The 24,812-nt window shown below is 46.6% G+C and overlaps 1 protein-coding gene across 3 annotated transcripts in view; it reads left to right on the top strand.

The window, feature by feature from the left end:
- Window positions 1–24,812, top strand: part of robo3 (roundabout, axon guidance receptor, homolog 3 (Drosophila)) — a 224,556-nt gene that overhangs the window by 167,431 nt on the left and 32,313 nt on the right. For all 3 annotated transcript variants that reach the window (XM_067971051.1, XM_067971053.1, XM_067971052.1), the window contains exons 11-17: window positions 702–870; window positions 5,084–5,250; window positions 7,096–7,217; window positions 8,839–9,055; window positions 10,781–10,905; window positions 17,363–17,534; window positions 22,669–22,863. In XM_067971051.1, the coding sequence (XP_067827152.1) occupies window positions 702–870; window positions 5,084–5,250; window positions 7,096–7,217; window positions 8,839–9,055; window positions 10,781–10,905; window positions 17,363–17,534; window positions 22,669–22,863 (1,167 nt within the window). The remainder of the gene's footprint in view (window positions 1–701; window positions 871–5,083; window positions 5,251–7,095; window positions 7,218–8,838; window positions 9,056–10,780; window positions 10,906–17,362; window positions 17,535–22,668; window positions 22,864–24,812) is intronic.

Consider the following 24,812-nt stretch of genomic DNA (forward strand, 5'->3'; position numbering starts at 1 on the left):
TTGCCCTCAGTTACCTCACCTATGCGACCATTCTGCATGTGTGAGCCTGTATAACGAGGCCTCAAATTTGTGCTGGCTAATTGGCTACAGGGTGCATCACAGTTGAGCTGGATAAAGATGGCACACACGCAAGTTCCAGGAGGGGTCGGTGAACAGCAATCAGGAACAGGAACCCTGGCTGATTCCTGAACAGTCCCTTCTCCTCACTCTCAGCCAAGATCTAACTGAATGGCAGAACAGGCTTGAAGGGGCTGAATGGCCTACTCCTGTTCCTATGTTCACATGTTTCCTCTCCCCCCATCCCCCTGTGAGCCCAAGGATTTCTAGATTCTTATCATAGAAGGTACAGCACAGGAGGAGGCCATTCGGCCCATCGTGCCTGTGCTGGCTCTTTGAAAGAGGTATCCAATTAGTCCCATTCCCCTATAGCATGTTTGCCTGTCCCATTCAATGGTGGGTTCTCCAACTCCATAACAAATTTGTGCCATCTGATTGGATATTTTGAATTTCAAATGTCCAATCAAGGAGCCAGAAACCAGGTCCTACCATCTGATAGGGTGCCTCCGCTGCCATCAAAAGATTGAATTGCAAGACTGGATTAAGGCCTCATGTTTTCAGTTACACAGTGCAGTGCGCACCCTGGGCTGCGCGATCTGTTTGCCTGTAATTAGATAAATAATGAAGATGCTTCTTTCTTTCAGAAAATGGCAGCCCAACTCGCATCCTCTCAGCTGAACCCGACCTCCTGCCTGGCCCTCCCTCGAAGCCACTGATCACCGACGTCACTCGTAATAGTGTCACCTTGACATGGCAGCCGAGCCAGCACATCGGAGGCTCGACAGTGGCATCGTACATCATCGAAGCATTTAGGTAGGAGGAAGAAAGAAAGCAGCTGGGAAAAGCGGGAATTAATATCGTTGCACAGAGGCTTCACATCCCTGCAGACAGGGGCAAGGTGTTATTTAGCGAGCGGCAGCTCTCGGTGCCAATCGCTTGCAGATTTATGAGGCCCGCTCAGGTGGGGAATGTGTTTGTTCACAGAGAGAGATTTGCCTGTCACAGACATGACAGGAATAGCCTTGAATTACTGTCGGACATGTGCTTCACTAACAGGGAAAGGCTATGAGGCAGAACCAACATTGCTTTCCTGGGAAGCAATTGATGGCTGCATTAAAGGAGTCTTGAAACCCATCAGCAACATTGCTGAAGAAACAGCCAGCCTCTGCTTTATGGCTTGGGGTATTAATTCATAGGAAGAGATAATAGAACATCTGTGTTGTTTTGGTAATTTACTTATTTGATTTTTTTTCCCCCTCTCCGAGCTCTTTCCATCCCGTGCACCTTTTCAGATCCTGATGACTGCTCCCAGGTTAAGAGGTCCCTGACATTGGCCCAGGATGACTCTCCCTGTCCGGCCTTTGCTCCGTACCCACCCACATCAACTAGGCGAAGATCATGGAATCACCACGTGGGGAAGAGATCATCGCCATAGCGATTCTGTGGCACTGGAGTGCCAGAGAACTGTGCCCTCATTCACTTATAGTTTTTTTTTATTAACCCTCCATGTCCCGCCTCTCACCTGCTGGAGCACAGTCCCAAAGGCTCCCAAGCATCCATCCTTCATGTGTGAGATTGGACAGTGAGTACCAGCACGCTAATTACCCATGGGGATCACCACAGTTGAACTGAGCACTGTCCTCACTTAATGTCAACACACACCTTTTCCAGCAAGAGTCACTGGATAATGGCCCAGCCAAGGCTGTGTGTTTTCCCTCTCCCTGTCTTAGACTGAGAACAGAAAACTCATTTGTTTTAATTTTTTTTAAAAATCAAAGCAATAACATAGTTGAGGGAAATTTGGTTTCCTCAGAGCATTGTTTGTGGTGATACTCAAAGGTATGCATCTGGATTGAAAATGTCTCCCGGTGACTTCCCCCATGTATCAGAACAAATGCTCCCTCAGGCTCCTAGAATATAGGAGCAAGTCAAAAGAAGGCACTTAGTGCGTGGTTAGTGTCCTTACAGTGGGGGAAGATTGGCTCTGGTGACCATCACCAGAAACTCTAATCAGACGAAATCTTCATGAACAAAATTGACGATATTGATACTTTAGATCAGTTCTTTCCCAAAAAATTAGAAGCAGAAAGAGAAAAATGTTAATTTAAAAAGTAGAATAATGTTAAAATAATTGGAGAATTTTTTCATTTTTAATTGCGGCCAGGGTTCAAATATAGAGGGAGTTGCCATGGAAATTGAGCAAACTCAAGTTGCATGTGCACGATTCATGCACTGCTCTGCTCATCCCCATGGAAACAACAACAACTTGCATTTATATAGATAACAACAACAACTTGCACTTATATAGCGCTTTTAACGTTGGAAAATGTCCCAAGGCGCTCCACAGGAACGTAATAAAACAAAAATTGACAGCGAGCCAAAGAAGGAGATATTAGGATAGGAGACTAAAAGCTTGGTCAAGGTGGTAGATTTTAAGGAGGATCTTAAAGGAGGAGAGAGAGATGGAAAGACAGAGAGGTTTTGGAAGGGAATTCCAGAACTTAGAGCCTACACGGTGAAGGCACGGACACCAATGATGGTGTGAAGGGAGTGGGGGAAGCACAAGAGTCCAGAATTGGAAGGACACAGAGTTCTTGGAGGGTGGTAGGGCTGGAAGAAGGTACCTAGATAGGGAGGAGTATGTCATGAAGGGATTTGAACACAAGGATGAGAATTTTAAAATTGAGGATTTATACGGGCAGAGAGTTTTGGATGACCTTAAGTTTATGGAGGGTATAAGATGGGAGGCCGGCCAGGAGAGTCTGCAGGTAACAAAAGCATGGAATGTACATTCCGGACACGTCTTTGTTTGCTGTCATGGAAACACGGTGGCCTCTAAGTCCCAGGATCTCCACCCTCGATGTGAGCTGTGTTATCTGAAGTCAGGTAAACAACAATGTCAAGGGTAGAGTGATGATTTATATTTTGAGCATGTAAATTATTGTAACTGGAAATTGATGATATACTGCTGGTCACCCAGGGATTTCAGGTCAAACTTTCAGGTTTATTAATGCTTATCAGAGTTTGATAGGGAGAGAAAAACCAGCAGCAGTAAACTACAGAATGGAGACTGGTGGGTTAGGCTCTAGCCTTTCACCCAGACAGATGGGATTGAAATCTTCTCTCTTTTCTGGATGTAAGAAATGAGGTTGGTTGATGTAAGGGTCCTCCAAGAAATGAGGTTGACTCCCCGTCCGGGAACGCCTCAATTTTAAAATCCTCATCCTTGTTTTCAAATCCCTCCATGGCCTCACTCCTCCCCATATCTGTAACCTCCTCCAGCCCTACAACTCTCCGAGATCTCTGCGCTTCTCCCAATCTGGCCTTCTTGCACATCCCTGATTTTAATCGTTGCACCATCGGCGGCCATGCCTTCAGCTGCCTAGGCCCCAAGCTCTGCAATTCCTTCCCTAAACCTCTCCACCTCTCTACATCTCTCTCCTCCTTTAAGACCCTCCTTAAAACCTACCTGTTTGACCAAGCTTTTGGTCACCTGTCCCAATGTCTTCTTATGTGGTTCGGTGTCAAATTTTGTTTGATATCATGTTTGACCTAGGAGCGCTTGGGGTTGACTCTAGGAGATAAAAGTTCCACTGTGACCACTTCTGGCGGGTGGTAGGAGAGCATATCAGGAAATCCCGGCTTGAGATTCTCTACCCATTAATTTTAACAAATGCTGAATTTGAGAGGACATAATTTCTCAAAGTGCACTCCCAGCATGCACCAAGAATGGGCAAGAGTGAAATTTTAGGTGCCCAGAACAGAAGATGAAGTGTGAAAGTGTTCCACTCCCCGGCACTAAGATCCCTCACCTTAGTAAGAACAAAATGAACTGTAAAATCTGCAGCTTCCTCAGTCTAGGTTGGCCTTTCAATCATGTTTAACTGGCCTGTTAGAGGCCCATAAATTTTTTCTCTTAAGACTAGTATCCCATGCTGTATGTATATTGTGTAAAACCGATGCCTGTGTATTGACACAAAGATATTATGGGGTCAGTAGACAAATAAGAGAGAAGGGGAGAACCTGAGCTCCTGTGGGATAATGGAATGTCCCCTTGACTGTCCATTAGTGTGTAATGTTATGTGCAGAAAAATAAACCCAGTTGTTCAGCCACTGCTTAGTTACAGGTTTTTGTTAACTTGTTTCGATTCCTACCCCAGTTTAATGTCTACCATAAAGGTTTGATCTAATCCTCTGAATACTAACTGACTTGGAAATTACAATGAAGCAACTTCACACAGCATTACAGTTTTAAAAGCTATATAAATGCAGGGCCTTGAGATCTAAGGGACTCTCATTTTCTCTCCACACACCCCAGGGCAATCTTCATCTTGATCATAGAACAAACGCATAACAGAGAAACATCCATCATGCTTTAACCACTAAAGGGACCTTGTATGATGGATCATATGGCCCAGGTTCTGACTGGCCATAGAATAGCAGATAAAAATATCTCTGAGAGGTAGAATGAATTTATTTCCAATTAAAATACTATTTAACATTCTGAATGTCTGAGGAAAAATTGCTGACAAGTATTTACGTTGGCAGCATCCTTTCTAGGGTTTGATATGTTAAAATGCATCAGATAGTCAAATGATAACATCATTGTTTATATTCTGGGCTTTCATTGGGCCGGAAACCTGGCTTTCAAAGGTGATTTTCAGCTAATGAAGTCTCTCTTTAGAAAGTTGCCATTATAAGCTCATTGTGTGATGTTGAGAAATGGTGGAAATTGATCGATAAATGAATTGTTGGATCTGGTGTGGGGCAATTGCTAGTTTTATGTATGTACGAAATTTATAGAAAATTCTGGAGCTAGTTAATTTTTGATCAGTCAACAAATTTCAAAAGAAACCTTGACGGTACAAAATCAGTAAGTAAAACAGCTCCTAAAACAGGGCTGCAGGTCGATTTGCCTTTTTTAATCGATTCACTCAAAGTATCACTTGGTTTGGAAAAGAGAACATTATTTTAAAATTCCAGCATTCCACCCACAAGGGATCATCGGCTTTTCTTTCTTTCTCAGTCAATCTGCAGGTAGCACATGGCAGACAGTGGCAGAGTACGTGAAAGTGGAAAAGCACACGGTGATCGGTCTGAACCTCAACACCATCTATCTGTTCATTGTACGTGCAGTCAACATGTACGGTCTGGGAGACCCCAGCCCCATCTCCGAGCCTGTCCGCACTCAAGGTAGGCTGCGCTAAACGCACGTTCAATTCTGAAGTTGCTTTTTTCACAGTGAACAATCACACAGAGTTCGACAGTGAACAATCTCCCACCCTCTTCGGGTTTTGCTTTGCCGTTCATTATTCATGGCTGTCTTGCCTGTTGGCTTCGCCTAATTCCACTCTGTAACCGGCTGCTAGAAGAGAGAAAGCACAAGAGTGACTTTGAGTTACTCACACTCCCTTTGATGATAGCATATGGAGAGTGAGCCTTGGTTCAGTGATAGCATTCCCACCTCTGAGGCAGAAAGTTATGGGTTCGAGCCCCACCCCAATTTGTGAGCAGAGACAAGAATTCCGGTTTCTGAATACTGGGTTGACATCCGATGAGAATTTTTTTTTTATTCGTTCATGGGATGTGGGTGTCACTGGCGAGGCCAGCATTTATTGCCCATCCCTAATTGCCCTTGAGAAGCTGGTGGCGAGCCACCTTCTTGAACTGCTACAGTCCGTGTGGTGAAGGTTCTCCCACAGTACTGTTGGGAAGGGAGTTCCAGGATTTTGGCCCAGCGACGATGAAGGAACGGCGATATATTTCCAAGTCGGGATGGTGTGTGACTTGGAGGGGAACGTGCAGGTGGTGTTATTCCCATGTGCCTGCTGCTCATGTCCTTCTAGGTGGTAGAGGTCGTGGGTTTGGGAGGTGCTGTCGAAGAAACCTTGGTGAGTTGCTGCAGTGCATCCTGTGGATGGTACACACTGCAGCCACAGTACGCCGGTGGTGAAGGGAGTGAATGTTTAGGTGGTGGATAGGGTGCCAATCAAGTGGGCTGCTTTGTCCTGGATGATGTCAAGCTTCTTGAGTGTTGTTGGAGCTGCACTGATCCAGGCAAGTGGAGAGTATTCCATCACACTCCTGACTTGTGCCTTGTAGATGGTGGAAAGGCTTTGGGTGAGTCACTCGCTGCAGAATACCCAGCCTCTGACCTGCTCTTGTAGCCACAGTATTTATGTGGCTGGTCCAGTTAAATTTCTGGTCAATGGTGACCCCCAATGGAGTGGTGACCCTTCCCAACCCACCCAACACATCTAGCTGGTTCTCCGGGTACAGAGTTGTGAGTCAGGCTAATGACCTGACATCCTAAAAAGGGACTTTGTTACGAAACAACCCAGAGCACAACCTGCTGGATGTAAAGTAGTGGAAGAAATGGGTTGCTAATCACGGGAGATAAGGAGAAGACTCCAACAAAGAACCTTATGCCACAAGAGTGCGTAACGAGAACTTCGTGCATGGAGTTCAGTTGCCTCTGCATGATTTTCCATCTATTAAAATCCCAGCAGGCACTCAGAAGCTGTGCACCAAGAGAGCCAATTGATAAAGTGTACCCCATAGTCATCAGCACAGGGCACTGGCTGGGAGGAGTCACTAAACCCGACATCCTGAGGGAGCTGGATTAACACCAGTAGAAAAAGAATCGTTAACACAGGGCGCTGGGGGTTCCAGCTCGCGGCTACAATCTTATCTTTCAAATTGCACCCTGGTCATTTTATTCCATCTTTGATTAGGTTACAGCCAGGAACTCCATTATTCCATTTGAAACATACCTTGTATATATTTGCAGAATGAATGATAATGAAAACGTTAATGGCTTTACAGATATTTAGGTTGTTGTTGTTGTTGAACATGTGATTGATGCATGCACCATTAATTTGAACTCCCAGACAGAGTCTGCATTGCTCCAGTTGTTTCTATTGATTAATTAATCCTGTAATGGACCATTAAAGTGCTTAGCATAACTGTTAGTAGATACCAAGGTACTTGAATGTGTTAGCACAAATTTATTGCATTACTTTTCCTTATTGCCCGCAGATGTGAGTCCCACAGGGCAGGGGGTAGACCATCGGCAAGTCCAGCGTGAGCTCGGGGAGGTGGTAGTCCAGCTGCAGACTCCTGTCACCCTCACGTCTACTACCATCCAGGTCACCTGGACAGTAAGTAGTGAATACAGCAGTGACCCACAGCTATGGCATGCAAGGGAAAGGGCAGAGCGAGAGAGTGTGTTAAGGGCAAGAATGAGTATGAGTAGCCAAGGGAACCCTTGTCTAACACCGTTGGATAGGTTACGACATGGTGGATGGTCAAGGTGGTGTTCCATAAGCACATGTAACTTGAGTCTCAAGTGCTGTCCATACCTCTAGTATGCAATCCACCAAATCACGTTTGGCAATGTCCAACTTGATGATGTTTTTGCTATGCTTCATTTCTTCATGTGTGTGTAAGGCTGGTCCAGTGACTAGCTCCACACTCAACGTACTCCAGCTTCAGAAGGCATCAAAATGTCTCCATAGTGTTAGAAAGAACTGTAACTGTCCCCGACTCTGTTGTATGTATCACACTGCAGTAACCATGCCAGGGAGATGGTATTAGATCTGTGTAGTCTATTACTGTTGGAATAAATCAGACTTTCCAGCAAGACCAGGCAACGTATCACTCTTCTGAAGATTTTACCATTGATGGTGAAAGTGCTTTGCACACAAACCGGTGAGAACACTGCCTGGTGACCATGAAGAGTATGAATGTGAACATAGGGGAAAAGGTAAAGAGGAAATAGCACTGATTGATGGCACTTGTTTTCTAGAAATCGTATAGCAACCATTGCATTACCACCTACACCAAATACCAACACCTGCGTAGTCACCACTCAGAGTCCTATATATAGAGAGAGGCTCAAGGGATGGATTAGACAGTAAATACCTGCTGATTTACCCTTGGCCTCAAATGGAAAGACCAAGGCCCCGATATTTACGGGAAGGCAGGGTAACCGGCGGAAGAACCCAGCAAGGCTGGGGAGGCGGAGGTCCTGCCGATCTTAATGGCATGGCCTTATTTGCATCATGTAACTCCGCCTCCCGCCCGATAGGTGGCCAAATGGACAGCCTGGCCAGCGAGGGAGAGGAAACACTTGGCGGTAAGAGGCTGCAGTCAAGACCCCTTGGGGACGGTCCTTAGCAATCGGGAGCGGGGGAGGTCAGCAATTGAAGGAGGAGGCCTGCTATCACAGGTGGGGTACCTGTGATCGGGAGGGCTGGAGAGGGAAGGCTGGAGAACGGGCCTGGGGATGCCCAAGGACGTTAAAATGGCGGCTGGCGCATGCACGCCGTGTTGGGATCGGGTTACGGCATCTTACTTTTTAAGCAACGCCCCCCCCCCCCACCCCCCGGACCATCTCCCACCTGTCGTGGGGGAGTTAATGTCAAGGCCCAAGTATCAAACCAAGAGGTGCAATAAAAGACTGAGCTGCAGTGAGCATTGCGAGTGGAAGGAGGCTGTATGAGTAGGCTGGAGAAAGCAGAGGGGCGGCATCTGTCTACCTGATCAACTGGAAGCCAAAAGGGAAACAAGGTTAAGGTGCATGATGCAGGACAGGCTGGGACGTGCTGGTGTCACTGGCATTAAATGCCAAGAACATGGATGAATGCAAGATATGGTAGGGGCCTTCTGCTCTTGGGGCAGAGAAAATTAAAAGTATGTCTGGCCTGCATTCTTTGGGAAAGTCTCCAGAAATGGAGGATTATAGATGTGACCCTTTCCGTCTTGATGCTTTTATTGCAGGTTGATCGCCAGGCCCAATTCATTCAGGGTTACCGGGTGATGTACCGAACCAAGACCAGCGCCTGGCTGGTTCAGGACGTGAAATCGCCGGCCGAACGCACTACCATCCTCGTAGACCTGAAGAAAGGCATGGAGTACGAGATTAAGATCCGGCCGTACTTTGATGAGTTTCAAGGGATGGACAGCGAATCTGTCGTTGTTCGGACACCAGAGGAAGGTAGGATTCTGGGCATAGCCTGAGAACCCAAGCTCTAGCTTACAGCCGCTTTGGGGCTGAAATTCGCCTGTGCCAATAGCGTGAAACGGGATCATAGCAAATCGGCCGCCCTTTACACGGCTCCCGAGTTTCTTCTTCGTTGACCAACGGAATAGAAAATCGTGCACAGGATAAAACAGGCTGTTTCGCGCTACTGGCACAGACCAATTTCACCTCCTTTGAACTTAATGAAATCATAGTCTTTAATTGACACCGTGACAGCATCATGACACGACAGTCTGAGACATTTAAATTGAAGTGAATGTCTTGTTTGATGTACCACACTAAGGCCTCAGATTGAAGCAGCATCATTACGTCAACAAATCTCAGGCTGCTGTGTGTCAGATTGGTTTCTAAACTGCAGATACAAAGGGTTGATAAGACAGTGGAGTAAAATCAGAGCAAGTAAAGCATGGCCTATTTACCTAGAAAATTTCCTTTTATAGCCATATTTTCTTGCATTCAATGACTTAAGATCAAGATAGTTGTAGGGAAGGGATTCCCATAGCAGCTGAAGTCCATAACACAATGTGCGGAGGATCAGAGGCACGGTTGCCAGCAATCTCCTATTTCTTATTTTTCCCCCGCTTCTTCCTCTTCAGATTGCCTCCTCGCATCTGTTTTCAGATGAGTGTTTGTAGAGGCTCTGGGAGCAAGTTGTCTGTCCAGCCTCCCAGCTGTGGAGTGCCACATAGGGAAAGTCATGGAAAGTCCATGACAGGCATTCATAAATAATCCAGACCCAGGCTGTGCCCAATTGTAAGTGGAGCTTGCCTTATAGCTGGAGATGCTGCAACTTAAGAGTTGCCAGATTTACTTTATTTAACACGTGCAACAAAGACTGTAGATTGACTCGAAGTAACAGCGAAGGGGACCAGGATCCTGTCTGTCAATGATATATTGGGCTGGAGCCTTTTCTCGAGAGATTAAATGGGCTGGGTAAAGAGTGATACAGTGGATTGCACATGGTCTGTGGAAGGAATGGGCTCGATGGGCCATTACATTTCCCCGCCTGAAGTGAACTGTCCACGTGTGATGAACAGGGCCATGTTATGGCTGCCCTCTGTCTCTGACAAGAAAAGATGAGGAAATCAGTGGTGTTGCACCCAGGGTCATTAATAACCACGGAAAGGCTTTCATCACCTGTTTTTTTGGGAGGAGGTGCTCTGATCTTATTTGCTTGATGAACGGGAGTTGCCCCTAGGGGAATATGTGTTTCTCAACCCAGAAATTCTTCACATGGGTAAACCAGACACTTGCCAATACATGTTGGCATCTCAGTGCAAGCTTCTGAACAATACTGGTCTTGAATGTTGCATGAAGTAATTTCTAAGTGAGATGCTGTTTTATATTTGTTTTTAAAAACTTTACTTAAAAAAAAAACTTTTTATTGCAAATATATAAAATGGGGCTGGTTCACAGTATGATGCATCTTGGGTCGTAGGGGAACAGGCATGTGACTGTCAGGAACACTTTATATTGCTGTAAACCGTTTCCAGAGTCACTCTTCCCCATCACCACTGCTAACCCAGCTTAACCTCCCTCAGCAGGACCACAGCACATCCTTGAACTCACTTTATCTCAAATATGTTCAGGCACTAACTGCAACAGGAGATGTTTCAGAGTCCTGCAGTGTGCTTTCCCTTCACTTAAACATTCTTTTCTTCTTTGCACAAAACAAAACAGCCCCTGCTGCCGCACCACAAGCTGTTACCGTGGCGACAATTGGCTTGAGCAACAGCACCAGTATCAGCGTGTCCTGGGAGCCGCCCCCTGCTGAGGAGCAGAATGGAATCATCCAGGAGTACAGGGTAAGCTGGGACACAGGAGGGATAAATCAAATGAACAGTGGGACAGGGGAAGCTAATGACCTGGGTCTGAAAATATATTAGCCTAATTTCTCAACAGTTGGGACACGTTAATTAAAGAATTTAATCATAATTGTTCTGAGGTGAAGAATGAAAACAAAGGAACTCTCTTAAATCCATGGGGACTTGGCATTTTTACAATGAGCCTTTAATCGTGATAAGGCTACTATTTACCATATGTTCATTACTTTAATTGATCTTTATTCCCTATACAGCTGGCCTGTTTAAAGGGGGTCTCGTCATGCATATTCATCTCAAAAGCTTAAACATTAAAGAATTATGGGATATATGTTGCTCTTTCAGAGAGAAGTGTTTTCTTAAAGTATCCTTTTCTAGATTTAATCAAAATGGTAGCTGTTGGCAAATTTCCCACTCTCAAATGGGTGAAACATGAATTCGATAGCAGGCATGACAGAAAACTGGCCTATCTCAGCACACGTATGATAATGCAGGCTTCACGCCGCACAATCAGCCAACTAGCGTGTGCAAATGTCGTAGGTTTTGTTCAGCCATCTGCAGTGCACACAGTAACGAACGAAACTTGTGTCTAACTTCGAAGAGACAGATTGACATGGAAGCAATCATTGATGGTGTTCTTCAAAATAGAAACAGCCTTTTTGCTTCCGCTGTCACCTCAAGCACCACACAGCGGAGACAATGAGGAGACTGACTCATCTGTCAGTGTAAATTTACGGACTGGTAGAAAAATCACTCGTGTCTACTGATTTCAGTTCAGCCGCCGCACACTCAGACTCAGTAACACAATCCAGGTGGGCTAGATTATCATCATCACCATTGAGGTGACCAGCCGCATCACCTGTTCTTTATAGAACCCATCTGATTTTCATTTCATTCATCTCATTGGAATGACGATCGGGCAGGTTCTATAAAAGGTGGTGATTTACCCCTGCCCGTGTCAGATTACCATCCAGGTGGTGAAGATGAAAATTTACCTCTGTGTTACCAACTGTATCTCTACTGCTCTTAATCCAGCTCCCTCACACTGTCATTCAGTAACTCCTCCCCCACAGCGCCCTGTGTTACTGACTGTATCTCTACTGATGTTATTCCAACTCCCTCACACTGTCACTCAGTAACTCCTCTCCAGCACCCTGTGTTACTGGCTGTATCTCTACTGATGTTAATCCAGCTCCCTCACACTGTCATTCAGTAACTCCTCCCCCACAGCGCCCTGTGTTACTGACTGTATCACTACTGATGTTAATCCAACTCCTTCACATTGTTGGGCCCAGTAATGTCCATCAACCAGTTCTCTCAGTGATACCATTAGCACTCAGCATTATGCAAAATTATTCAATTTTACGAGTGAGATCACAGAAGAGGGATAACATTTCAATCTCTGTTTATTCTAAGAATGGATTCTGGGCAGATCATTAACCCCAAAAGCAATTTATTTCCATTTTTAAACTGTGAGATATATTGGGCCTGATTTTGCCATGGACAGGCGATAATGGCTAATGCCAACCTACCATATGATGTATCTTACCATTAGCACTAACCAGTAGGGGTTAGATTATAACAGGTAAAATCTCTCTGCTACAAATGCTTCCTCTGAATGATGTACATGTGGCCGGAGCTCGAACTAGCAAGGAGTCCCTCCACAGCCCATAAAACCAACTATTGAGAGGTACGCCTACTAGCTGAGAAAAATCGGTGAAAAATTGGTACATTTACCACCAACGGGGTTATTTACACTACTGGGGCTGCTTTTCATTTAAAGGCGGACATCAGGCAGGAAGAGGACGGAGCAAGCAGGCCACCCACCTGATGCCCCTGGTGAAAGACCCCGAGCCATTTTGATGGTCAGGCCTCATTTGCATCTGACTGGCTGAGCTGCAGATCCAGCACTCACAGGCAGCTTGTCAGGAGGGGGCGGCAGGCAGGAAATCGGTTGTTATGATCTGGAATGCACTGCCTGAAAAAGTGGTGGAAGCAGATTCAATAATAACTTTCCAAAGGGAATTGGAGAAATACTTGAAGTGGAAACGTTTGCAGGGCTATGGAGAAAGGGCAAGGGAGTGGGACTAATGAGATAGAATCATAGAATCATAGAAGTTTACAACATGGAAACAGGCCCTTCGGCCCAACATGTCCATGTCGCCCAGTTTATACCACTAAGCTAGTCCCAGTTGCCTGCACTTGGCCCATATCCCTCTATACCCATCTTACCCATGTAACTGTCCAAATGCTTTTTAAAAGACAAAATTGTACCCGCCTCTACTACTGCCTCTGGCAGCTCGTTCCAGACACTCACCACCCTTTGAGTGAAAAAATTGCCCCTCTGGACCTGAAGATAGTTCTTCCAAAGAGCCGGCACAGACACAATGGGCCTAATGGCCTCCTTCTTCGCTGTATAATTCTATGATTCCACGGAGTCAAGCCAGAAGCTGAAGATTAAAGGGGGGAGGCAGTTGCAGGTGGGGGGAGCAATTGAAAGATCAGCAGTCTGTGGGAAGAATTTCCCGAAGTCTGACCCACATAAAAATCATTTTTAAAAATGACCACACACCAGTTTTGTGAGTGGCCTGCAGTGGTCCCTTTAAGAACTGCTCTATGCTTAGTACCAATGGGTGAAGCGAGTGTGATGCATGTTCCACCCATCTGTCCTATGTCTGTCCTAGGACCCCGATTTGCATATCTTAATGAGGTGCCGCCTGAAACAGGCGGGCGTTCTCTGGCCACCCATTTCCAGGATCAGCTTGAAAAGGCGGCGGCTGGATTGGGAGCAGGAATGGGGCGATAAGTTTAATGCCACAATTTAGGGAGCGCTACCATACCATTCTCACCCGGCGGAGGCAATCAAAACCGGCTCCACTGTGTCCTACTGTACGTCTTTTATGAAGACCGTAGGCAGAATTTTAAAAGGGAAAAATGGGTGGCTTGTGGGCAGGGGGGCAATCAAAATCGATGTTTTTGGGAGCGGGCAGACATCCCGGCTGGAACCCGCCCATTTTTGAAAGAGACTCAGGCAAATCTGTGTGCAAGCACACATCAGTCACCAGGAAGTCCCGCCCCCACTTAAATCAGGTGGGCTGATAGTTAAAGGGGCATTGTACCTCATTGAGGTACTTAAGGTACTTTGCATTTTGTCAGTTGGACACTTAAAATGATTTTAATGTTACCTGGATGGCTTTCCCACGGCTTCTAATTCCGCCTGGTGAAAGCAGGTGAGAAGGGCCAGATCAGGCAAAAATACACTAAATAAATTAAATAAAATTTCATTTTCCATTGTAAAAAAAGTTAATAAACGTACCTTAAAAATTATGTCGCCTGGACCCCCCCCCCCACCGCCCGATCTTGACGTCTGATGTCTCCCCTCTGATCCCGATGTCTCCCCTCTGATCCCGATGTCTCCCCTCTGATCCCGATGTCTCCCCTCTGATCCAGATGTCTCCCCTCTGATCCCGATGTCTGATGTCTCCCTTCTGATCCCAACGTCCGATGTCTCCCCTCGGATCCCGATGTTCGATATCTCCCCTCTGATCCCGACGTCTGACGTCTCCCCTCTGATCCCGATGTCTGACGTCTCCTCTCTGATCCTGATGTCTGACGTCTCCTCTCTGATCCCGATGTCCGATGTCTCCCTTCTGATCCCAACGTCCGATGTCTCCCCTTGGATCCCGATGTCCGAAGTCTCCTCTCTGATCCCGATGTACGATGCTCCCCTCTGATCCCGATCTACGATGCTCCCCTCTGATCCCGATGTCTGATGTCTCCCCTCTGATCCCGATGTCCGATGTCTCCTCTCTGATCCCGATGTACGATGCTCCCCTCTGATCCCGATGTACGATGCTCCCCTCTGATCCCGATGTACGATGCTCCCCTCTGATCCCGATCTACGATGCTCCCCTCTGATCCCGATGTCTGATGTCTCCCCTCTGATCCCGATGTCCGATGTCTCCTCTCTGATCCCGATGTACGATGCTCCCCTCTGATCCCGATGTACGATGCTCCCCTCTGATCCCGATGTACGATGCTCCCCTCTGATCCCGATGTACGATGCTCCCCTCTGATCCCGATGTCTGATGTCTCCCCTCTGATCCCGATGTACGATGCTCCCCTCTGATCCCGATGTACGATGCTCCCCTCTGATCCCGATGTACGATGCTCCCCTCTGATCCCGATGTACGATGCTCCCCTCTGATCCCGATGTCTGATGTCTCCCCTCTGATCCCGATGTCCGATGTCTCCTCTCTGATCCCGATGTACGATGCTCCCCTCTGATCCTGATGTCCGATGTCTCCTCTCTGATCCTGATGTCCGATGCTCCCCTCTGATCCCGATGTCTGATGTCTCCCCTCTGATCCTGATGTCCGATGTCTCCCCTCTGATCCCGATGTCCGATGTCTCGCGACCGATCTGTTCCCCCTCCCCCCCCCATCTCTATCCCAATGGCGGATGAGGTGTCTCTCTCTCTCTCTCTTTCTTCCCCTCCCCTCTCGGATGTGTAGCTCCTGTCGGCAGCCAGCCTGTCAGTGAGGCTGGCTGTCGGGTGCGAAGCCCAGAAGAAGCATTGATTTGTGTCATTAAGGTCCCCATTGCAGATCGCGACCACCTACTTCCCTTCCGGGTTTCACACCCACAAATCCCACCCGACTCCCAGCAATCTTACCACCAGCATGATAATGTGTATTGTAGCAAGATCACAAAGGCAAGTACAGATGAGGGATCTTTTCAGCAGATCAGGCTCCTCTTCCAGTTTGGTTGAATAATTCGGAGCTAACAATCATTTGAAGCTTTTAACACGCGACTGCTTTTGGTCACTTTTGGATGGAACATAAGGAAACTCTAACATAAGGAAAGAGTAGCAATGTCTTGGGAAGACCAACATCTCCAAATTGCCCACTTAGTCACACACCATCCTGACTTGGACATATATCACCGTTCCTTCATTGTCACTGGGTCAAAATCCTAGAATTCCCTCCCTAACTCTATTGTGGGAGCACCTTCACCGTAAGAACTACATCGGTTCAAAGAGAAGGCCCACCACCACTTTCTCAGGGCAACTTGGGATGGACAATAAATGGAGCTTTGTCAGCGTCACCCACATCCTGAGAAAAAGAAAATCAGTAATGGGTTCCACCTCCAGGAAAGATTTGAGAAGCTCAAGCTTTTCAGTCTAGAGAGAAGGATATGGAGGGATCTCACTGAGATACATGAAATATTAAATGCTGCAGATAACATAAGCCCAGAATACTGCTTCAAAGTATGCAAGACTAAATTAGTGAAAGTAAATCTAAAACAGATACATTTACTCAAAACTGACATTCTAAGGTATCTTTTAGGAATGCACGCTCCCAGTGGAGAGCCTCAATTACCGGGAAATCGGGGTCATGCACCTTGCACAATTTTCTGGACAGAATAATGAATTGGTGGGAAATTGTGGGGAGCCGCTCACGATTTCTTGATGCGTGCTCCCGCAGGCAAGGCTCCCTGCCGGGAACGTGCAGTCGGAAAATTTCCCTTTATATTTATGGAGAGTGGGAGAAATGTCTGGAGTAATCTGTCAGGCAGGCTAGTAGAGACAAAAACCATCACAGGAGTTCAGATCACAGTTGAATGCTGGCTGGGTGTGTTCGAGCATTAGAAGGATGAGCTTCAATAGTCAAAATGGCCTTTTTCTCATCCTTTAATAATTCTTATGTTCTTAAAAAGAATCATCACTTTAAACCTGCTGGCCTATTGAATGCTCAGAATCCTGTGTCCAGTCAGTCGGCCATCAAAGCCAATCCCGTGCTGTTGTCACTTGGCTTCTGTAGATTAAGATAATTTCCGTCTGGACTTCCTTATAATCCCTAATCTTCAGGTATTAGGGCAGTTGGGGAAAAATATCTGACAAAGCATTACTTTTGTTTCCATGAATAACTCTGTAATTATAAAGTAATAGCAATGTGTATGTACGCCATTAATATTGACTCACAGTTATATCTTTCATATCACAATGTTCTCTCGTTCATTGCAAATTAATAACCTATTGATTACAGTGTACTCGAAGCTTTGGTAATCCTTTGGTTAGTACAGACGGCAGTTACAAAGTCGCTCACTGGCTCATCACTTAATCCCACATTAATAACTTTATAATTAAATTGTTGTTCCTAGGACTTAAAACAGGGCATTATCACAAAGCCTTATCTCAGTTCACTGCCCACGGCTGCATAGCAGCCCATGTGGCTGGATGCTGAGTGAAAAGTAATTGAGATTTTCTAGATACTATATGTCATTTCCAAAACAAACTAAATTTAAAGAAAATATCCCACTGAGTGTCTAATGTAAAAACAGATTTGTACGTTGCTGAATTGCTTTTATTTAATTCAACCTTCCATCGTGTTTTGTTTGTCTGAATGATGTTGTGCTGGCTTCGATGTGTTTGCTCTGGTAGATTTGGTGCTTGGGGAATGATACCCGTTTCCATGTCAACAAGTCAATTGATGGAACTGTCCATTCAACGGTCGTGCGGGGCCTGATAGCTGGCGTGCTGTACCATGTGGAAGTGGCAGCAGCTACGAGCGCAGGAGTTGGAGTACGAAGCCAACCAGCAACTGTCCTTATAAGTAAGTGAGAGAGACTTGAAAGGTAACTGTATAAATAGAGGGATGGATGTTATATCTACGAAACTTTTAAAAGCTTTGCATCAAACATGCACTTCCTGTCACACTTACTTCCTGTCACACTTTCCCGTCATACTTTGTTGATAACACTCCAGTTGGTATAAAACAGAGTAGCGCCATGGGATAGCAATTACACGCTGAATGACCTTGGGATGTGCCTATTTACAGCAATTGGACCTCGAAAGAAAGAAAAAAAGACTTGCATTTATATAGCACCTTTCACGACCACGAGACGTCCCAAAGCATTTACAGCCAATGAAATACTAGTCAAAGCGTAGTCACTGTTGTAATGCAGGAAATGCAGCATCCAATTTGTGCACAGCAAGATCCCACAAACAGCAATGTGATAATGACCAAATAATCTGGCTTTTGTTGTTGGTTGAGGGATAAATATTGGCCAGGAAAATGGGGAGAACTTCCCCACTCTTCGACATAGTGCCATGGGATCTTTTACGTCCACCCGAGAGGGCAGACGGAGCCTTGGTTTGACGTCTCATCCGAAAGACGGCACCTCCGACAGTGCAGCACTCCCTCAGTACTGCACTGGAGTATCAGTGTGGATTTTGTGCTGAATTCTTTGGAGTGTGGTGTTGTCTTCAAAGGACTGACCAGGTTATATAAAGCTCCACTTTTGCAGCAGAATAATACACTGGGGGTAATTTTAACCCCCCAGGGCTGATGAGAGGTTAAAAATAAAAAAACAGGAAGCCCGACCTCGACCCGCCTCCAACCCGCCCACTTCTGGTTTTAAGGGAGGTGGGTTAGGGAGCCTCAGGAATACGGGTTGGTCACTAAAATATTTTAAGGAGGCTGCGTGCCTCCATTTTATCTCCAGTTTTATTTTTAACTCCTGGGGGCCGGGATCCATAAGGTAAGTGCTTTATTGCACTGCTTGTAGGCCAGGAGGAGCAGGAGTGCTTCCACCCAGCCCACCAAGCTTACCTTTTAAACAACCCGTGATGGGACCCATCCCTAAATCCTCCCCCCCCCCCCCCCCCCCCGCTCTCTTCCCACCTCAGAGTTAATATCCAGCTCTGTGTGTTACCTGATATAACACTTCTGGGCATGTAAAACGGTATGTCATCTGACTTACTGTGAACAAAACTTGTGAGATCTGATGGTGTGCATCATCAGAGCGTAGAAAAATCTCAGATCACCAGCACTAATGGAGAGCATCTAGACAATGCAATATAAGGGATGGTATAGTGTAAATACAAAACTTTCAGCCCATTCCATCCTCCAAGGTCCTACTCCAGGTCCCAATCGGGCCATTTGTCATCTTCTTTCCTACAACAAGCCCTGCTGAATTATAAATTGATCTAGTTCCTTCTTGAATGCTTCGGTCTGTATTTATTTATCTAGATGGCAGTCACCAGCGACTTGACATGTGAAGAGGTCATGGGTCATTCAGTGATCTGTTGCGCCCTGCTGGGAACGCTAGATTTCTAATCACCCAATGTGATTCCTTAAAGGGAAGATCCTGATCCCTCCCAGGTAGCAAGCTGTACAGTTCAGTACAGAAACTAGAAGCCTTTAAAAACTTCTCTTTATGGCAGAGAAGGTTACGAGGAGATTTAATAGAGAAGTTCAAAATTATGAAGGATTTTGAGAAAGTAGATAGGGATCTACTGTTTCCACTGGCAGAAGGGTCGATAACCAGAGGACACAGATTTAAGATAATTGGCAAAAGAATCAAAGGGGAGATGAGGAGAAATTTTTTAATGCAGCGAGTTGTTGTGATTTGGATCGCACTGCCTGAAAGGATGGTGGAAGCTGAATCAATAGTAACTTTCAAAAGGGAATTGGATAAATACTCGAAAAGGAAGAATTTGCAAGGCTATGAGGGAAGAGCAGGGGAGTGGGACTAATTGGATAGCTCTTTCAAAGAGCTGGCACAGGCACGATGGCCCGAATAGCCTCCTTCTGTGCTGTAACATTTTATGATTCTAGAAGCCAGGCAGCGTGCTTTGTTGCTCATCCTTCAAAGTCTCGGAGCTGTCACGGTTCAAACAATCGGTCAGTTTGTAACTGAGCCAGAAAGTATGAGCACTGTAGAGACCCACGGCTACTTGGAGACCAGTGATGCCGTGGCAACGACAAACATCAGCAAAGAATGAAATGTATTTTTAATGGTTGGTGTATTAGCTTAAAAACACGATGCAGTGTGAATCAGTATTCAGCATGAGACCCTTGCATGGCCCTCTTTACAGAGAATTATTCATCAAAGACATATTAAACAATCATTTCATATCATTTCACCGTGGGGCATGCTGTGCACTGGGACATGGCTCTATGTCTGCAGTGCACCACGTCTCTCCACGCCTGCAGCAGCAACGCAGTAGGAAGCAGTGAGCGAAGGTCGAATGCTTCCTCGCTGGAGTGGGGAACATGCGAACAGGAGGAGGCCATTCAAACCCTCAAGCCCGTTCCCCCATTCAGTTAGATCATGGATGACCTGTATCTTAACTCCCATCTACTCACCTTGGTTCCATATCCCTTAATACCCTTACCTAACAAAAATCTATCAATCTCAGTTTTGAAATTTTCAGTTGACCCCCAGCCTCAACAGCTTTTTGGGGGAGAGAGTTCCAGATTTCCACTACCCTTTGTGTGAAGAAGTGCTGCCTGACATCACCCCTGAACGGCCGAGCTCTAATTTTAAGGTTATGCCCTCTTGTTCTGGACTCCCTCACCAGAGGAAATAGTTTTTGTCTATCTACCCTATCAACTCCTTTAATCATCTTAAACACCTCAATTAGATCATCCCTTAATCTTTTATATTCAAGGAAGTGGCAGGAGGCTCCTCACTGTTATGCTCTGCCATTGTTACACCACCTCCGAGCAAGCAGTTCAGCGCAGCAGAGGAATTGGCCTGGGATCAGGTCGCTCACTCTCCCAACCACACTTGGTGTGTGGCATAGACGGGGTCAGAGGGGAGGGGGAGGAAAGGTGAGAAAATACAATTACAAAGATGGCTTCATACCTCACAGAAAGGTGTCTTTGAGTAAGATGAGCAGAGCCCCTGTGTGGGACATACTTATTTTCTAACCGTCAACTGCAGGTAATTATTTAGCGCATCATTACTGACACTCAATGGAATCCCCAACGCAGAGTCCATGTGGGATTTTCCACGCAGGAGTTATCTCTGGATTCTGAAAGCTGCCCTTTCGTTTATCTGGCGCTGCTGCTCCAGTCATTCCTCACTGGAAGCTAGAGTCCCACTGCCAAAAGAAGTCCGGCTCCGCAGTTTCACTCCCAAGTGTCGGGGACTGGTGATGATCCACGGAACTGTGGGTCTCTGATTCAGTCCGGCCGAGATGGTTACCCCACTTTATATTACAGAGTGACACCAAGCGCTACACGTCTTCAGGCCTTCTCCGAGCAACGAGGGATGGGCAATAAATGCAGCCTTGCCAGTGCCACCCACGTCCTGGGAATAAGGTAACAAAAGAAACTCAGCTAATTTAAGCTCAGCTTTAGATCATTGAGCTCGGACGGGAGGCAAAGGGAAGCTACGTCTATTCTCAGTGTAACAAATATTACAGAGGGGACATGATCCAGGTTTCTGCAATATTGAAAGGAATGTGGATATACAGATGTGCTTGCAAAAAATCTGGCTGGAAGAAGTGGTCAGTTAGTCTTAACCTAAAGGGGGAGTACAGTCCATTAAATCATCTCCTAATACTGTATACTTTACAAGGAGGTACATAGGCTGGTACTGGAGTCACTCAGTTCTCCCTTGCTGCAGTGTTCTATACTTGACACTGCTAGTTACAGGAAGCCTGGGAGCTGGAATGTCTACAGTGCCACAGCAAGGGACCAGGGCCCAGGTTTTCTGCTCGAGTTACACCAGCCCAGTGAACGTCATTGGAAACTTCTAGGGGAATCGTTCTATTGACTCCCCATTCACTCCTGCCACTTGGGTGTATAATACATCTGCCAAATATGGGCAGATCTATTAAAATTACACATAGATGACAGGAATACATCATACAATTTACATCTGTCATTCAGGGACATAGGAACAGGAGTAGGCCATTCAGCCCCTCATGTCTGTTCCGCCATTCAATTAGATCATGGCTGATCTGTACTTCAACTCCATCTACCTGCCTTTGATCCATACCCCTTGATACCGTAACTCAACAAAAATCTTATCGATCTCAGTCTTGAAAATTTCAATTGTCCCAGCATCCACAGGCTTTTGGAGGAGAAAACTACCACTATCCTTTGTGCAAAAAAATGCTTCCTGATTTCACTCCCGAATGGCCCAGTTCTAATTTTAAGATTGTGTCCCCTTGTTCTGGATTCCTCCACCAGTGGAAATAGTTTCTCTGTGTCTACCCGATCGAATCCCTTTGTCATCTGAAAGATCTCAATTAGATTACACCTCAACCTTCTAAACTCCAGGGAATACAAACCAAGTTTATGCAACCTCTACTCATAATTTAACCTTTTAAACCTTGTATTGCCCTGGGTGGCGGAGGGAGGGATTTAAACTGATTCAAATGCCCAGATCCACGATTGCAAGTCTCTTTTTGATGTTTCTCCCCCTTCTTTGGCTGCCCTGGGGCCTGCTGGCCACTCTAGGCCATATCGGGCCTCTGAGAGGTGCCTTAGCTGCCCACCTGAAAAATCCAAATAATCTCAGACCGAAAGATTTGCAGGGCTCAGGGGCATAATTCCCGTTTCATCGAAGATGTGCCAGGATTCCACGAGAGAGGAAAATCCCATTCCAAATTTCCAATCATACTGATTGGATCTCGTCATCTGTCATTCATTCCCCTCACCTGTGAGTACCTGATCTCCCTGTGTTGGTAGCGGTGCTGAGTGGAGATCAAGAGTGGAAATTGAAGACAGAGGATTGGGTAGAAATCCGTCTTGGGTGATAACATGAAACAGGAGATAGCAAATCGGTGGGTCCAAAGAGAATCGGGCAGAGCGTGAAACGGACGGGCGATTCGCTATCGTCGGTTTTGTGTCACCACCTAAGGCGGATTTCTGCCCTGATATTTTTTATTAAATGTCTTTATTTCTGTACAGTTTTGGAGCCTCATCTGACCTGTTCAACTCTCCCCAGAACCAGCTTCAGACCAGGAACCGGTTCCCGTGGAGAACAATGAAAACGTCAGCCTGGCAGAGCAGATAACGGACGTGGTGAAACAGCCGGCCTTCATTGCTGGCATCGGAGGGGCATGCTGGGTGATTCTCATGGGGTTCAGTGTGTGGCTGTACTGCCGACGAAAGAAGAGGAAGGAACTCAGTCATTACACCGGTGAGGAGGGACACCACAGGGTGACGGTGTATTATCTCCCCCCGCAGGGAACCTGTGTATTATCCCCACCGCGCCCCCTACAGGAAACCTGTGCAATATCCCCACCGCGCCCCCTACAGGAAACTTGTGCAATATCCCCACCGTGCCCCCTACAGGAAACCTGTGCAATATCCCCACCACGCCCCCTTCAGGAAACCTGTGCAATATCCCCACCGCGCCCCCTACAGGCAACCTGTGTATTATCCCCACCACACCCCCTACAGGAAACCTGTGCAATATCCCCACCGCGCCCTCTACAGGGAACAGGTGTAATATCCCCACCGCGCCCCCGACAGGGAACAGGTGTAATATCCCCACCGCGCCCTCTACAGGAAACAGGTGTAATATCCTCACCGCGCCCCCTTTAGGGAACAGGTATAATATCCCCACCGCGACCCCTTTAGGGAACAGGTATAATATCCCCACCGCGACCCCTTTAGGGAACAGGTATAATATCCCCACCGCGCCCCCCACAGGGGGCGGGTGCACTATCCCCACCAACCCCCCATCCCAAATGGAACAAGTGCATTACCCCCCTCACAGGGAGAGAGTGAGTATCCCCACTGCCCCTCCTTTTACACTGGGGTTCCTTGGCCACCTTCAGTACCAGCAGCCCCTCCTCATAGTGTGTTGTTTGGCCTTGAGTTTTCCTCAGATTTCTCCCCTCCTCCCGTGAAGGCTCTGACTCATGGGCCCTTTCGGTGCCTCAGCAAAGTAGTCATTCCTCCTGTGTCAGCCTGGAGCTGCGATAGTGAATTAGTCGCAGACTTTTCAACTGGGATGGGGTGGGGGGTTATCCCAGCTGAGCCCAAGCTTGTCCTCAATTAGCTAAGGCTAATTGTAGTACCCACTGCCTTTACGACCGAGCCTACTAAATAAGCAAAGACCACGGATCAAACCTGGGATCTTCCTGATCAGTGTGGCTCAGTACCACACTGTGCTGTGGGAACTTGTCTAAAGGTGTTTTGTAACTAGGGGAGGGTGCTAACTATGCTCAGGGACTCCCAGTGGCAGAGGGTATAGAATCTGTCTGCTCTGCTGCCGTAACTTCACTGGAAGCACGGAGGAAATCCCGTTTTATGCTTGTAACTTGGGTTACCGGTGCCCTGTGGGTACAGAGCGAGACACAGCGTCAACCCAGCTGCTCTAGTCACTCAGTGCCCTGGGGATACAGGGTTAGTGCCAGTGTTACCCACTCTAGTTTCTGCAGTTCATGGCAAGGGATCGATATCACATGGGAGCCCTTCTACGACCCCAGCAGCATTCATCTAACAAGTAATGCTTGCACAATATCTGTTCTTCCTCCTCCATTGCAGCACTAACTAAAACTCATCGCCTTCCAGGTAGGTGGACCTGTCCTTGAGACAGTCCAGGGACGCAATCGCATGGTCGTTGTACCACTGACAGTAAGCTGTTCAGACATTCACTCCGACATAGTGAATCACTGCAGTGATTTGCTCCAGGTCACTGAGTAACTCAGGCCGTGAAATCATGTAACAGTTCCGTGCATGACATACTTCCGCCTGTCAAAATTCAGCCACATCTTTCTTGTTTGTTTTTAAAAATTGCGATTGTTTCCCTCTCAGCCGCCATACTGCAGCTCAGAGAGCGGGCAGGCAACTGCTCAAACCGACTAGTTGGGAGGAACCTGCCGAATTTCCCTTCCTGGTGGGGAAGAGTCTTGCCTCTGCACGAGACCTCCCAGAGCCCAGCTGAAGTCAAGAGCTGGACGTGTGGGGAATCTTAGGCACTGACCCATTCACTAGTCTCCTGCGGCAGCGTGCTGCACAACTGATTTGCGGTTTCTTTTTTAAGGTTACAAAAAAAAATTGGATGTCAGCAATTTTGCTCTTCCAATTTCCGCTCCCCTTTAACCCCTACTTTTGCTCAAACAAGATAAATTCAATTTT

This window comes from Heptranchias perlo, chromosome 33, assembly GCF_035084215.1.
Source record: "Heptranchias perlo isolate sHepPer1 chromosome 33, sHepPer1.hap1, whole genome shotgun sequence".
Lineage (NCBI taxonomy): Eukaryota > Metazoa > Chordata > Chondrichthyes > Hexanchiformes > Hexanchidae > Heptranchias > Heptranchias perlo.